The sequence below is a fragment of the Lepidochelys kempii genome, chromosome 21 (assembly GCF_965140265.1).
Source record: "Lepidochelys kempii isolate rLepKem1 chromosome 21, rLepKem1.hap2, whole genome shotgun sequence".
In the NCBI taxonomy this organism is placed as follows: Eukaryota; Metazoa; Chordata; order Testudines; family Cheloniidae; genus Lepidochelys; species Lepidochelys kempii.
In genome coordinates this window covers 18,821,996-18,838,395 of record NC_133276.1, presented here as the reverse complement: position 1 = coordinate 18,838,395, position 16,400 = coordinate 18,821,996, and the positions used below count along the sequence as shown (strand labels likewise).

The 16,400-nt window shown below is 48.3% G+C and overlaps 1 protein-coding gene across 7 annotated transcripts in view; it reads right to left on the bottom strand.

The window, feature by feature from the left end:
• LZTR1 (leucine zipper like post translational regulator 1) overlaps positions 1-16,400 on the bottom strand; it is a 298,705-nt gene that overhangs the window by 226,755 nt on the left and 55,550 nt on the right. For all 7 annotated transcript variants that reach the window (XM_073319623.1, XM_073319627.1, XM_073319622.1 and 4 more), the window contains one exon: positions 4,313-4,396. In XM_073319623.1, coding sequence (XP_073175724.1) covers positions 4,313-4,396 — 84 coding nt within the window. The remainder of the gene's footprint in view (positions 1-4,312; positions 4,397-16,400) is intronic.

Below are 16,400 nucleotides of genomic sequence, written 5' to 3'. Positions count from 1 at the left end.
CCCCCTCATTCTTCTCTTCTGCAGGCTAAACAATCCCAGCTCCCTCAGCCTCTCCTCATAACTCATGTGTTCCAGACCCCTAATCATTTTTGTTGCCCTTCGCTGGACTCTCTCCAATTTATCCACATCCTTCTTGAAGTGTGGGGCCCAAAACTGGACACAGTACTCCAGATGAGGCCTCACCAATGTCGAATAGAGGGGAACGATCACGTCCCTCGATCTGCTCGCTATGCCCCTACTTATACATCCCAAAATGCCATTGGCCTTCTTGGCAACAAGGGCACACTGCTGACTCATATCCAGCTTCTCGTCCACTGTCACCCCTAGGTCCTTTTCCGCGGAACTGCTGCCTAGCCATTCGGTCCCTAGTCTGTAGCTGTGCATTGGGTTCTTCCGTCCTAAGTGCAGGACCCTGCACTTATCCTTATTGAACCTCATCAGATTTCTTTTGGCCCAATCCTCCAATTTGTCTAGGTCCTTCTGTATCCTATCCCTCCCCTCCAGCGTATCTACCACTCCTCCCAGTTTAGTATCATCCGCAAATTTGCTGAGAGTGCAATCCACACCATCCTCCAGATCATTTATGAAGATATTGAACAAAACCGGCCCCAGGACCGACCCTTGGGGCACTCCACTTGATACCGGCTGCCAACTAGACATGGAGCCATTGATCACTACCCGTTGAGCCCGACAATCTAGCCAGCTTTCTACCCACCTTATAGTGCATTCATCCAGCCCATACTTCCTTAACTTGCTGACAAGAATACTGTGGGAGACCGTGTCAAAAGCTTGCTAAAGTCAAGAAACAATACATCCACTGCTTTCCCTTCATCCACAGAACCAGTAATCTCATCATTGAAGGCGATTAGATTAGTCAGGCATGACCTTCCCTTGGTGAATCCATGCTGGCTGTTCCTGATCACTTTCCTCTCATGCAAGTGCTTCAGGATTGATTCCTTGAGGACCTGCTCCATGATTTTTCCAGGGACTGAGGTGAGGCTGACTGGCCTGTAGTTCCCAGGATCTTCCTTCTTCCCTTTTTTAAAGATTGGCACTACATTAGCCTTTTTCCAGTCATCCGGGACTTCCCCGGTTCGCCACGAGTTTTCAAAGATAATGGCCAATGGCTCTGCAATCACAGCCGCCAATTCCTTCAGCACTCTCGGATGCAACTCGTCCGGCCCCATGGACTTGTGCACGTCCAGCTTTTCTAAATAGTCCCTAACCACCTCTATCTCCACAGAGGGCTGGCCATCTCTTCCCCATTTTGTGATGCCCAGCGCAGCAGTCTGGGAGCTGACCTTGTTAGTGAAAACAGAGGCAAAAAAAGCATTGAGTACATTAGCTTTTTCCACATCCTCTGTCACTAGGTTGCCTCCCTCATTCAGTAAGGGGCCCACACATTCCTTGGCTTTCTTCTTGTTGCCAACATACCTGAAGAAACCCTTCTTGTTACTCTTAACATCTCTGGCTAGCTGCAGCTCCAGGTGCGATTTGGCCCTCCTGATATCATTCCTACATGCCCGAGCAATATTTTTATACTCTTCCCTGGTCATAAGTCCAACCTTCCACTTCTTGTAAGCTTCTTTTTTATGTTTAAGATCCGCTAGGATTTCACCATTAAGCCAAGCTGGTCGCCTGCCATATTTATGTTCTGACGGTTTGCAGTTTGTACTTTGTACTTAACAAATACAATCAATACTAACTTTCTCCCATCCTTTGTATGTTTTAGTTTAGACTGCAAGTTCTTTGTGGCAAGAAATAGTTGTTATTATGTGCATGTATAATACCTAGCACAACGGGGCTTCAATCTCCACTGAACCATGTAGGGGCTTCCTGCAATACAAACTAATGAGTAGTCCCACTGACTTCACTGACTGAAATCAAATGGACTAACCATGTGCTTTGCTGGCCCGGAACCTAATACTACTTTTCAAGAAACAAAATGAGGGCTGCCAAAGCCAGGATTTAAAAGGCACTGCAGATTTCACTGAAGGCGGACCTGATCAAGTGAGCAGAAGGACACTCCATGCGCCCAGTGGATGATGGGTAAAGAAGCACATTTTCTCTTTTCTGCAGTTCTAAGGGATGGCAGAGTTGAGAGTAGGCCTTGAAATTCTATAAAGTACCCCCATCTCAGTGATGGAGAGAACAGAAAAGTCCAAGGTGGCTCTGGACCACTGATTCAGGAACAGGGAGGTCCTCCATCCCAGCACTGTGGAGGCTGTGCAAGGGGAGAGAGGCAGGACTCAGTCTGGCCTTGGTTTGGAGGCCAGATTCCCAAAAGGGCTACGGGTGGGACCTTCATGGATTGGCCCAGTAGCTGGCAGGGGATTTCTTGACAGAAAAGTGGGATGTACAATTGCAGAATCCAAGATGTCAACAACAGCCTGGTCCCCCTGAGGGAAAGTACCAGGAACCTCAATTTAAAAGTATTGGTTGGCTCCCCAGACTGGACTGATGAGAAACCATTGCTGAGTTGACTTTGTGCTGAAAAATCCAGAGATCCTGGAACTTGGGGTCTTAGCTTGTGTTTTAGTAAATTTTAAGGAGAGATGAAGCTGTACCCAGAGCAGCATGTCCCATGTCCACTGTTTTTTAAATGAAAAGGTGTACCAGGAGGTGGTGTGTCAGATGTATGAGGAGTCTCTCATTATGAAAATAGCTGCAAAAAGATCCTTGGAGATAATGAAAGCAGGGAAACCTCAGAGCACGAGCTCATATAGGGCACTCTCTGAAGAAAGAAAGGGAGATCTTGAACCTTCAGAGCAGAAAGACTTCAGATTGAGGCAGTGACCCCAGAAATAAGGTGCTCTCTCTCCGGAAAGAAGAAATGCCTTTAGGGTGTGCCTGTGTGCAGGGGAGGAGGGGTGTACTTCCTCTTACTTTCTGCTGTCCAGAACTTGATATAGCAAAAGAGCTCCAAAACATTTCAGGCACCCTGGTCACTAGCAGGGGCCCCACTAAGCCGCCAAAGGACTAGTGGGAGCCCAGCACTCAAGGGCCCCTTGCAATCTGTGCTTAGATCTAAATCCTATGACTGAGGCCTAAAGGTGGCCCTGGACATTTCATCTTCACCAAGACACAGACAGAGGATGAGGAGACAGAGTCCCTGAAAAGGGAGGGGCTGAGCACCAAATTTCATACTCTATCGCTATGTGACTGACACCAGAAGGGAAGGACCACCCACCACAAAATACCTCTAAAAACTACTAGTTCTGCTCTCTCTCAGCATTTCATCTGCCTTATAAACAAGCAGTTCCAGCATTTTTGGTTCAGCCTCTACCAATAGTAACAAGTGCCACCAAGGCATGAGACTGAACATACTGTTCCTCCTTTTATCTTTTCATGGGACTCCCCCAGAAAATTCTTGTTCTGTTCAGTGAGTTTTCAGCAGCAGCACACACTCTTGTTGCCTCTTAACATGGCAGCTAAAATATATAGCAAAGAATGCTCCTTTCCCTCACTTTGGGGAATTTCACCTGTCCCCAAGCATTACACTGGGAATATAGAGCCCATCACACGCATACTGTCAGATATCAGCTTTTTTTTTTTTTTTTAAACATTTATCTATCTGAACAAATTATTGATGAATAAAAACATGTTTACTCCATTTGAAACAAAAGACCAAACTGGGGGAAGCTCCCCTTACTGTTTATCGTAAAAGATTAGAAGATAAGGTCATCTAGTCCAACCCCCTGCTCAAAGCAGAACCAACTGCAACTAAATCATCCCAGCCAGGGCTTTCTCAAGCCGGATCTTAAAAATCTCTAAGGATGGAGATTCCACCACCTCCCTAGGGAACCCATTCCAGTGCCTCACCACCCCCCTAGTGAAATAGTTTTTCCTAATATCCAATCTAGACCTCCCCCACTGCAATTTGAGACCATTGCTTCTTGTTCTGTCATCTGCCACCACTGAGAACAGCTGAGCTCCATCCTCTTTGGAACCCCCTTTCAGGTAGTTGAAGGCTGCTATCAAATCCCCCCTCACTCTTCTTTTCCACAGACAAAATAACCCCAGTTCCCTCAGCCTCTCCTCATAAGTCATGTGCCCCACCCCCAATCATTTTCGTTGCCCTCCACCGGACTTTCTCCAATTTGTCCACATCCTTTCCGTTGTGGGGGGCCCAAAACTGGTCGCAATACTCCAGATATGGCCTCACCAGTGCCGAATAGAGGAGAATATTCACTTCCCTCGATCTGCTGGCAATGCTCCCCCACAGCGAGAAAGGATTTCTAAAGAGGTACAGTTGAATGATTGGAAAGATATTACAACACAAAAGAATTAGGAGAGCTATTTTGTTACATACCGTGCATTTCCATCATATCCTGCGAAGATCCACAGTTTTTCACTATACACTGTTGCACCATGAGCTGACCTTGCAACTGGCAATCTGCAATAAAAGATTATACTTAGCATCTAGCCTGCACAACATGTGGTATTACAGAATCTGGTTAGTACATAGCTGCGTTGCAGACCAACTACTACCCTCATAAAATAGATGAATACCCCCCAAGGACTTCCTGAAAGGTGAATTTCAGAATACAGCGAACAGTTACAGCAGAACCTCAGAATTATGAATGCCTTCAGAATGTAGGATGTTCATAACTCTGAACACAATGTTAAGATTCTTGTTTCAAAAGTTTACAACTGAACATTGACTTAATATAGCTGTGAAACTTTACTATGCAGAAAATGCTGCTTTTAACTACCATAATTTAAGTGAAACAAACACAGAAACAGTTTCCTTACCTTCTCAATACTTTTTTTTTTTAAACTCCCCCCCCCCCTTTTTTTTTTAAGAAGTTTATGTTTAAACAATACTGTATTGTATTTGCTTTTTTTGGTTTTGGTTAGTTGCTTTTGTTTGTTTGTTTTGTCTTTGCTGCTGCCTGATTGAATACTTCCAGTTCCAAAGGAGGTGCGTGGTTGACCAGTCAGTTTGTAACTCTGGTGATTTTTTTCAGAGTAACAGCCGCGTTAGTCTGTATTCGCAAAAAGAAAAGGAGTACTTGTGGCACCTTAGAGACTAACCAATTTATTTGAGCATGAGCTTTCATGAGCTACAGCTTACTTCATAGGATTTTATGGTGATTTTAACTTCATGGTGATTTTAACTCTGAGGTTGTAGTGTAATTTCTTTTAATAGCATCAGATTTTCCCAGAGCACATTTGGGTGACAGATGGTTATATAAACATCTGTACTGCAACAGGGCATGCAAAAAAAAAAAATTCATTTCCACATTCCAGATTCTGGAGTATTTTATAGACTGACTTATTTATAAAGGTGTGCTAGTGACTTTGTAGTTAAGATTGAGTAGCGCTTTCGGTTTCAGAGCCACTTTTTAAAACTGCTGTAAAACCCATGTCCATAATCAGATTGTCTAGAAAATTGCTTTGTCTCATTGAGACCCAGGGTAGGCGTGGTGATGCAAATTTCAGGACATTTTGTCAAGGAGTTCCTGAGATCAAGCATGGCCACGAAGAGTTCTCCAACTGTTCATGAAAGACAATCATTGCTACAGATTCAATGCTCAGAAGAATTGAAAGAACACTCTACAAAGCACAGGCAGACAACAGAATGGCAGGCTGATTTTCTGGAGCTAAGACATGAGACATCACTCGAGATTGGATAAACTTCTGAAGTTGATGATAGTTCATATTGTCATTATTGACACTATGTTGCAGGATAGTTCAAGAGCAGATAATAGATGAGTTCAGAGAACTTGGAAGCGTGCTGAACTAGTATGTCCTGCACCACCAGTGAAGGAAGACAGAAGGCAGAAGATTCTGGAAGTGAACTGCTCGCCAGTTGAGGGGTGGAGAATTATGGTTTGTAGAACAATAGTCACCTTATTTTGGGAGAGGGGGCTGTGACATTGCACTCCATATGATTTTATGAAAATATGCTAATGTGTGTGAATATTGAATATAATGTAATTGGATTATGCTTCATGCACAAGGTCTCTTGTAAGGTATCATTACAAAGCTTATAATCTACTGACTGTGGTCATCCTATTTGTATAAATGTATCATTCTTGTATCTGAAACTAAAAATATGAAATATAACGGTGAGGTCCTATTGTAATTCTGCAAAGTGTGGTCCACTAATGGTGGTTTGGAATCTTGATGGCTCCCATCAGCCAGGACAATTGATTGTAAATGGCTCTGTTTACTTGCAAGCCTTCCTGTGAATCAGGCCAGGAAGAATGAAGACTTAGCGGTCTCACAGGACGTGTGACCATGTCACCTGGTACTGGAATCCATCTTAAACCTGGTGCTTTTCCATTTAGAAGGAGAGGTGGGGACCCCGAGAAACAAAAGATACCAGCCTTGTGCCAAAGCTATATAAGGGAGTGAAACAGAACAAAGGAGGCTGCAGTCATGGGAAATCCCCTAGCTACCACCTGAGCTGGAACAAGGACTGTACCAGGGGAAAGGATTGGGACCAGACTAGAAAGGAGTCTAGTCTGTGAAAGAAGCTTACTGGAACATCTGAGGATGAGATTTATCTGTAATCAGTTTCTTAATGTATTAGTCTTAGACTTGCGTGTTTTTATTTTAATTTGTTTGGTAACTTACTTTGTTCTGTCTGTTATTACTTGGAACCACTTAAACCCTTCTTGTTATACCTAATAAAATCACCTTTTGTTTATTAATTAACCCAGAGTAAGCAATTAATACCTGGGGGAGCAAACAGCTGTGCATCTCTCTCTATCAGTGTTATAGAGGACGGACAATTTATGAGTTTACCCTGTATTAGCTTTATACAGAGTAAAACAGATTTATTTGGGATTTGGATCCCATTGGGAGCCGGGTGTCAGAGACAAAAGCACTTCTTGAGCTGTTTTCAGTTAAGCCTGCAGCTTTGGGGACGTGGTTCAGACCTGGGTCTGTGTTTGCAGCATGCTGGCATGTCTGGCTCAACAAGGCAGGGTTCTGAAGTCCTAAGGTGGCAGGGAAAACAGGCTCAGAGGTAGTCTCAGCTCATCAGGTGATAGTCCCAAGGGGGTCTCTGTGACCAAATCTGTCACAAGGGCCAAATTGTTTGGATGGCCTCCACCTCAGGAGAGGAGAAATCAATCTCTTTGCGCATAGGCTGGCTAAAGTACGCAGGAGGGCATTAAACAAAAGGGGATGGTAAAAAGAGGGGAGATATGACCAATCATCTAGCACAAAATCAATATGTTGAGAACAAAATGAATCAAGGAACCAAGGGGCATGAAGAGAAGAAATTATTTAGTTGCCTATAAACCAATGCTAGGAACCTGGGTAACAAACAAGAGGAACTGGAATTGCTCATTTATGAGCATAAATTCAATCTAGTTGGTATTACTGAAAACTGCTGGGATGTTAAATTCAGTGGTTATAACTAGACTTGGAAGGATTAAGTCTTGTGGCAGAGCTCTGACCTTGTCTCTGTGGGTCCCACACTTCCTGGCGGACTACGCTAGCCTCAGAGGCTCACTGTGACCCTCTACGTAGCCCTTCTCCCTCTAGAGGCAAGGGTCACAGCCTACTGAGCCATTTTCATCATAAGCCAGCAAGGAGATTGGTGAGAGAACCCCCACAGTCTCTGTTGTCCCTACGGGCTTATTCCAGAACAGTTTAGCCTCCTGTCCTGACAGGGGCCTGTCTTCCCCTCCCAGGAGGTGTTTCTGTAGTAGCAAGTTGCGGGGAACCCGGGCCCGCCCTCTACTCAGGTTCCGGCCCAGGGACCCTAATGGCAGCAGCTGTTGGCAGCTGACCTTTCACTGCCAGAGTTGTTACATTTCCCTGGGCCACTTCCCCACAGTTCTCCCACTTCTGTCTCTCAACACCTTCTTCACCCTTACCTTAGGGCTCCCTCTCCAGTAGCTTGAGGGTATCTTCATTACCCAGCCCTTCAGCCACACTTCTGCTCCCCAGCTCCCCTCAGCCTGACTGGAATGAGCCCTTTTATAGTATCAGAGGGGCCTTAATTAGAATCAGGTGTTCACATTAGCTTAACAGCCTCACCTGACTCTTTGCAGGCTAATTGGAGTCATGTGCCCACCCTAGCCTGGTCAGTCAGGGAACAGAAAACTGCTTATCCAGTAGCCAGTACATCTTCCTTCTACTACTCTGCTGTACCCAGCTGGCCTGGGTCTATCACAGTCTGTACTGGTAAATGTCAGTAATGGTCAATTTCACAGTACAAACACAACCCCACAAAAATATTTCCATCAATAATAATTGAAATTTACATATCGGCAAAGTAGGAAAAAATGTTGCTTGAGAATTTATTAGAGTTTGAGTGAAGAATATTTACTTTGTATATTTTGGCATGTGATGTTGACAATATATATTAATATATATTAATGAAAATGGAAAAAAATGGAAATGGGAAAGTTATAAAACTTTTTAAAGGTTTAACTTTTTTAATTGCAGCATCTACTATCATTAAATAATTATTTTCTGACCCCTCCTATGGGGGCTACTCCTCCCATAATTTCCCAAAACTGTGAAAAGAAATTGATTAAAAAAATACTCTAAACCCATAATTTCGCACAACTGTGAACATTGCTGGAGAGCAAGCTGCACCTTACTGCAGGAGCCACGGACATCTTCAAGGAACTCCCGCAGCTCTTCTTGCAGCATATGGGGAGCTGGGGTCACTGGCCCCCAGCTATCCTCTGGAGGGGTCTCTGACACAGCCCCATAGCCCCTGAGACGGGCAGACAAGGGGCAGACCCCCGACATGGCACTAGATGGCCGGCGCCACGCAGCCCACCTCAAACTCCAGCTCAATTGGGGGCAGCGGAGGGAAGATAGCAGCCCAGACTGAGTCAGGACAGAGAAATACAGAGGCCACCCCCTGGGGGCTATCCTCTGGGAACAAGGAGGTGACAGCCCCAGGGGCGGAAATGGCATCACGGGAGGCGAAGGGGATACGGACAAGGTTGGCATCAGGGGCAGGACAGGGATCAAAAGTAGGGGCAGGGCAGGGGTCAGGAGTAGGAGCAGGGAGAGGGTCAGAGGCAGGATCCTGGGCCCCAGTAGCCGGGCCACTGGGAGGCAGCCCCTCTCAGTCGGGCTCAGGAATCTTGGAAGGGGTGGGAAGGGGACCCCCAGTGATGCCGGGCTCTGACTCTGTAGATGGTGTGGAAGCCACAGCATCAGAAGGTGGACGGTCTGCTGTGGGGTCCCTGATCGGGAAGGAGGTCGGTTGCCCCACACCTACAAGGGATAGCCCATGGGACCCAGCCACGTGGCACTGGCCATCGCCTCAGTAGACTCGGCGGCCTTCAGCAGTGTGCCACCTGTGACCGGACAGATGGAGGACCCCAGAGGACCCTCGGGGGCAGCAGCAGAAGCAGCGATCAAGGGGAGGGAGCATGGGGAAAGGGGGACTGGGGTGAGGTTGCTTAGGTTGAGGCCCGCTGGCAGAGGGTCGTCCTCCTGCTGGGTGACCGGGGTCAGACCCAGGGCCTCGCTTGCCTCGTAAATGGAGGGGAGATCGCCTTCCACCACCCGGGGTTCTCCCTGCCAGCACCCGAAGTGGTGGTCGCCTCGGGGCTCACACGGGCTTCAGATGGTAACGGGGTAGGAGGGACTCCATCGGGGGCCTCAGAGGGGAGGGACTCTGGTGGAGGGGCAATATGACCCTGCGGTGCTGCCCTGTTTTCCCCAGCCGGCACCGATGGATGGAACGCATCCATGGGCAAGGCGGAAGGCTCCGAGTCAGTGCCCCCCTTCCTGGTCTTCCGGGGGGCCTCCGCATCTGATGGAAGGAGCGGAGCTCGAGCCTTCCACTTGCCCCGCTTCCCCTGTACTAGGGCCCAGCCCTCCATGGCATCATCTGGGAGCTGGCTAGCAGAGATCAGGTCGGGGAGCAGGGGCGATGGCTCAGGGACTCGGGGAGGTAATGGTGGGGCAACGCAAGTGAGGGAAGATTTCCCTTGGGGCGGGTCCTCTCCCATGCCTGGTGGTATCCCTGCCGCACCCTCCTCCACAAGCCCCGCCAGATTACATGTGGCAGAGGCAGGGCTCCCGCTCATCTGGGCATAGTAGGGGAGGTGCCCCTTGGGCCCAACCAGGAGCAGTGATGGGCTGGGAAGGAGGAGGGGTGGCTTCGGGCATGGGGCAGCCAGGGGCACTGGCGATGACAGGGGCACTGGCGATGACAGGGCCAGCGCCCTGCCGGGCCTCAGGGGTCGTGGATGCTCCTCCTTGCCAGGCCAGGAAGCAGTCCCTCCGGACATGCCCCATCGCCCGGCAGAGGTAGCACTAGCCCTCCCCTGTTGAATAATGCACCCAGTAACAGGCCCCCTGGTATGGGACCAGGAATGAGCCCTCGAGCGCCTCTCCGTCACACGCCGCCGGCGGCAGTTGAAGCTGCACCTGCCAGCGGAACAAGAGTACGTGACAGAGGGCGGAGTCTTTGCAGCCCAACGGGAGAGGGCTGACAACGGAAATGGGCTTCCCCAGGGTAGAGAGAGCGGGTAATAGGGCGGCATTGGGAAGGAAGGGAGAGACGGAGGTCAGGACCAGACAGATGCCCAGGTCCTCTAGTGGCTCTAGGGGGATGAACACACCCCCCACCGCCAGGCCCTTCTCCACCGCCTCCTGGGTGGTGGCCTCTGCTGCTAAGAAGACGACGACCTTTCCATACATTTTGGAAGCCGCCACAATGGCCGTGGGACGTCCAGAGGTAGGAGCTGAGGTAGATGGTAAACAGCTAGTGGGGGTGATGGAGGGGGCAGTGGTGGTGGGGGGGGGGGACACAGATGAATCAGGAGAAGCTCCACGCCACACCCCCCTGTGTCCCCACAAACACAGTCAAGACTCCCCGATCACAAGAGCACAGTTCAAAAGTTACTCAGCCCTGGTCTACACTAGGAGTTAAGGTCGAATTTAGCAGCGTTAAATCAATGTAAACCTGCACCCGTCCACACAATGAAGCCCTTTTTTTCCAATTAAAGGGCTCTTAAAATCGATTTCCTTACTCCACCCCCGACAAGGGGATTAGCGCTGAAATCGGCCTTGCTGCGTCAAATTTGGGGTACCGTGGACGCAATTAGATGGTATTGGCCTCCGGGAGCTATCCCAGAGTGCTCTACTGTGACCGCTCTGGACAGCACTCTCAACTCAGATGCACTGACCAGGTAGACAGGAAAAAGGCCCGCAAACTTTTGAATTTCTATTTCCTGTTTGCATGGTCACCTGCAGCTTGCCATGCTGGCCAGAGCTCATCAGCAGAGGTGACCATGCAGAGCTCATCAGCAGAGGCGACCATGATTGAGTCCCAGAATCGCAAAAGAGCTCCAGTATGGACCGAATGGGAGGTACGGGATCCGATCGCTGTATGGGGAGAGGAATCCGTGCGATCAGAACTCCGTTCCAGTTTTCAAAATGCCAAAACATTTGTCAAAATCTCCCAGGGCATGAAGGACAGAGGCCATAAAAGGGACCCGAAGCAGTGCCGCGTGAAACTTAAGGAGCTGAGGCAAGCCTACCAGAAAACCAGAGAGGCAAACGGCCGCTCCAGGTCAGAGCCCCGAACATGCAGCTTCTATGATGAGCTGCATGCCATTTTAGGGGTTCAGCCATCGCTACCCCAGCCATGTTGTTTGACTCCTTCAATAGAGATGGAGGCAACACAGAAGCAAGTTTTGGGGACAAGGAAGATGATGATGATGAAGTTGGTGATCATGCAGAGCTCATCAGCAGAGGTGACCATGATAGAGTCCCAGAATCGCACCCCGCCATAAACTCTCCCCCTTACTCTCACAGATATTGGAGCGCACCGCAAGCGGTAATAACAGTGGGAATATTGATTTTGCTGAGGTCTAACCGAGTCAGTAAACTGCGCCAGCGCGTTTTTAAACATCCATTCTACCACCATTCTGCACTTGCTCAGACTATAGTTGAACGGCTCCTGACTACTGTCCAGGCTGCCTGTGTACGGCTTCATGAGCCATGGCATTAAGGGGTAGGCTGGATCCCCAAGGATACATATAGGCATTTCAACATCCCCAACAGTTATTTTCTGGTCTGGGAAGAAAGTCCCTTCCTGCAGCTTTTGAAACAGACCAGAGTTCCTGAAGATGCGACCATCATGTACCTTTCCCGCCATCCCACGTTGATGTTGGTGAAACGTCCCTTGTGATCCACCAGCGCTTGCAGCACCATTGAAAAGTACCCCTTGCGATTTATGTTCTCGCCGGCTTGGTGCTCCGGTGCCAAGATAGGGATATGGGTTCCGTCTATGGCCCCACCACAGTTAGGGAATCCCATTGCAGCAAAGCCATCCACTATGACCTGCACATTTCCCAGGGTCACTACCCTTGATATCAGCAGATCTTTGATTGTGTTGGCTACTTGCATCACAGCAGCCCCAACAGTAGATTTGCCCACTCCAAACTGATTATCGACTGACTGGTAGCTTTCTGGCATTGCAAGCTTCCACAGGGCTATTGCCACTTGCTTCTCAACTGTAAGGGCTGCTCTCATCTTGGTATTCATGTGCTTCAGGGCAGGGGAAAGCAAGTCACAAAGTTCCATGAAAGTGCCCTTACGCATGCGAAAGTTTCACAGCCACAGGGAATCGTCCCAGACCTGCAACACCATGCGCTCCCACCAGTCTGTGCTTGTTTCCTGGGCCCAGAATCGACGTTCCACGGCATGAACCTGCCCCATTAGCACCATGACGCCTGCACTGCCAGGGCCCATGCTTTGAGAGAAGTCTGTGTCCGTGTCCTCATCACTCTCATCACCGCGCTGACGTCGCCTACTCACTAGGTTTCGCTTTGCCAGGTTTCTGGTGCTGCATATACTGCTGGATAATGCGTGTGGTGTTTAATGTGCTCCTAATTGCCAAAGTGGTCTCAGCGGCCTCCATGCTTGCTGTGGTGTGGTGTCTGCACAGAAAAAAGGCGCGGAACAATTGTCTGCTGTTGCTCTGATGGAGGGAGGGGTGACTGATGACTTGGGTTACAGGGTTGGCTTACGGGGAATTAAAATCAACAAAGGGGGTGGCGCTACATCACGGAGAAACAAAAACAACCGTCACACAGAATGGCCCCCTCAAGGATTGAACTCAAAACCCTGGGTTTAGCAGGCCAATGCTCAACCCACTAAGCTATCCCTCCTTCTCGTATTTCAGGCAGGACTTCAGGGAGGGAGGGGGGAGCAAATAAATACAAAACAAATCTGGTCTATTTCTTGTTTGATCCACTCCATTTATCTTTTACATCTTTGGCTGGCAGCAGACAATGCAGAAGGACTGCAAGCCATCCACATCTCTTGGCTGCTCGGCAGAAGATGGTACAATAGGACTGCTAGCCATCCATATTTCCTGCCTGCTCACCATAAGATGGTACAATAGGACTGCCTGCAGGACTAAAGAGAATGACCTTTTCGAGTCACTCCTAATTTAGTCCCTGCACCCATGTCTGCCCAGGCGCTCCTGACCGACGCGGCCAGGAGCACCTCAGACATGACGATGATGGCTACCAGTCCTATTGTACCATCTGCTTCCACAAGGCAATGGGTTGCTGCTGCTGTGTAGCAATGCAATACCGCGTCTGCCAACACCCAGAAGACATATGGTGACGGTGAGCTGAGTGGGCTCCATGCTTGCCGTGGTATGGCGTCTGCACGGGTAACTCAAGAAAAAAGGCGCGAAACGGTTGTCTGCTGTTGCTTTCACAGAGGGAGGGAGGGAAGAAGGGCCTGATGACATGTACCCAGAACCACCCGTGACCATGTTTTTTGCCCCATCAGGCATTCGGATCTCAACCCAGAATTCCAATGGGCAGCGGAGACTGCGGGAACTGTGGGATAGCTATCCACAGTGCAACACTCCGGAAGTCGACGCTAGCCTCGGTACTGTGGAAGCACTCTGCAAAGTTAATGCACTTAATGCACTTAGAGCATTTTGTGTGGGGACACACACAATCGACTATATAAAAACGATTTCTAAAAACTGACTTCTATAAATTCGACCTAACTTTGTAGTGTAGACATACCCTCAGGCTCTGAGAGCCCCCTCCACAGTGGTCCACAGAGTCCCTGTGCGCTCCCTCAGCAGCAGATGGTCCTCTTCTTCTCCTCCTTGGGGTTCCAGCAGCAACCACACCAGCAGCTCCAGCAGACAGTCTGGTGGTCCAGACAGGCAGAAAGGACCCCTCTCAGGTGATGGTGGTGTCCACAGCAGCAACGTCTGGGGCTGGGGTTCCTCACTCCCCACCTCTGGGGAGTGGACCAGCAGGCCCTCCCCCCAAGGGGCTGTAGTTGGAGCAGTAGCAGCACCCAAGGGTGGGGGGGTCCAGCAGCCAGCCAGCAACCAGGTAGCAGAGAAGGGAGGGGGGTGTCTGGCCCAGTCAGGGGAGCAGCTGGAGCAGCAGCACGGAGAGCCCAGGGCCTAGCAGGAGCAGCAACCCTCTCCCTCCTTCTCCCTCCAGGCCAGAGGGCTACAGGAGAGTGACTGAAGGGAGAGATCTTGATCCCCGATTAACCAGGTCCCTTTTCCCTGGGGAAGGGGAAAGTTCCAGAACAATCAGGAACTTTCTGGAAACAATTAAGGCAGACAGGCTGATTAGAACACCTGCAGCCAATCAAGAAGCTCCTAGAATCAATTAAGATAGGCAGGCTAATTAGGGCACCTGGGTTTTAAAAAGGAGCTCACTTCAGTTTGTGGTGTGCATGCAAGTAGCTGGGAGTAAGAGGCGCAAAAAGCTGAGAGTGAGAAGGCATACTACTGGAAGACTGAGACGTACAAGCATTATTAGATATCAGGAGGAAGGTCCTGTGATGAGAATAAAGAAGGTGTTTGGAGGAGGCTATGAGGAAGTAATCCAGGGAGTTGCAGCTGTCACGCAGCTGTTACAGGAGCCACTGTAGACAGCTGCAATCCACAGGGCCCTGGGCTAGAACCTGGGCAGAGGGTGGGTTTGGGTTCCTCCATCCCCCCAACTCCCTATATATATATATATATATATGTGTGTGTGTGTGTGTGTGCGCGTGTGTGTGTGATATGCGCCAGCAATGCCCCTCTGCCATGTACATTGACCAAACTGGACAGTCTCTACACAAAAGAATAAATGGATACAAATCAGACGTCAAGAATTGTAACATTCAAAAACCAGTTGGAGAACACTTCAACTTCCCTGGACACTCAATTACAGACCTAAAAGTCGCAATTATTCAACAAAAAAATTTCAAAAACAGACTCCAACGAGAAACAGCAGAACTGGAATTAATCCGCAAACTGGACACCATTAAATTAGGCTTGAATAAAGATGGAGTGGATGAGTCATTACACTAACTAAAAACTATTTCCCCATGCTAACTTTCCCCTTACTGTAACTCACACCTTCTTGTCAACTGATTGAAATGGACCATCCTAATTATCACTACAAAAGATTTTTTTCTCCTGCTGATAATAGCCCACCTTAATCGACTGGTCTCGTTAGAGCTGGTATGGCAACCCCCATTTTTTCATGTTCTCTGTGTGTGTATATATCTATCTTCCTACTGTATTTTCAACTACATGCATCTGATTAAGTGGGCTTTAGCCCACGAAAGCTTATGCTCAAATAAATGTTAGTCTCTAAAGTGTCACAAGTACTCCTCTTTCTAACTGTGGTATGTAATTATCATTGAAATCAGCTTCTGTACAAGCTGACTGGAGCAAAGTTTATGTGATGCCAACTTTTTAAAAAGGGTTCAGCTGCAATCCTAGTAATTATAGGCTGGTAAGCCTAACTGCAATACCAAGCAATCTGGTTGAAACTATAGTAACAAATAGAATGAGCAGGCACACAGAAGCACACAATATGTTGGGAAGAGTCAACACAGCTTTTAAAAAGGGAAATTATGCCTCAATAATCTATACAATTTTTTGAGGGTATTAACAAGCACATGGACAAGGGTGATCTAGTTGATAAAGTGTACTTGGCCTTTCACAAAACCACTGACACGGTCCCACACCAAAGGCTCTGAAGCAAACTAAACAATCATGGGAGAAGAGAGAAAGTCCTCTCATGGATCAGTAACTGGTTCAAAGATAGGAAACTACAGTAGAAATAAACAGCCAGTTTTCACAGCGATAATGGGGTCCCCCAAGGATCTGTACTGAGACCAGTGCTGTTCAACATGTCCAAAAATGATCTGGAAAAGGGAGTAAACAGTGAGGTGGCAAATGTTTGTAGATTATTCAAAATTACTCAGGATAGTTAAGTCCAAAGTAGACTGTAAAGAGTTACAAAGGGATCACAAGAATTGGACGACCAGGCAACAGAACAGCAGATGAAACTTAATGTTAATAAGTGTAAAGTAATGCACACTGAAAAAAATAATACCAAACATACATACAAAATGGAGTCTAAATTAGCTGCCACCAATCAAGAAAGTGCTCTTGGAGTCACTGTGGA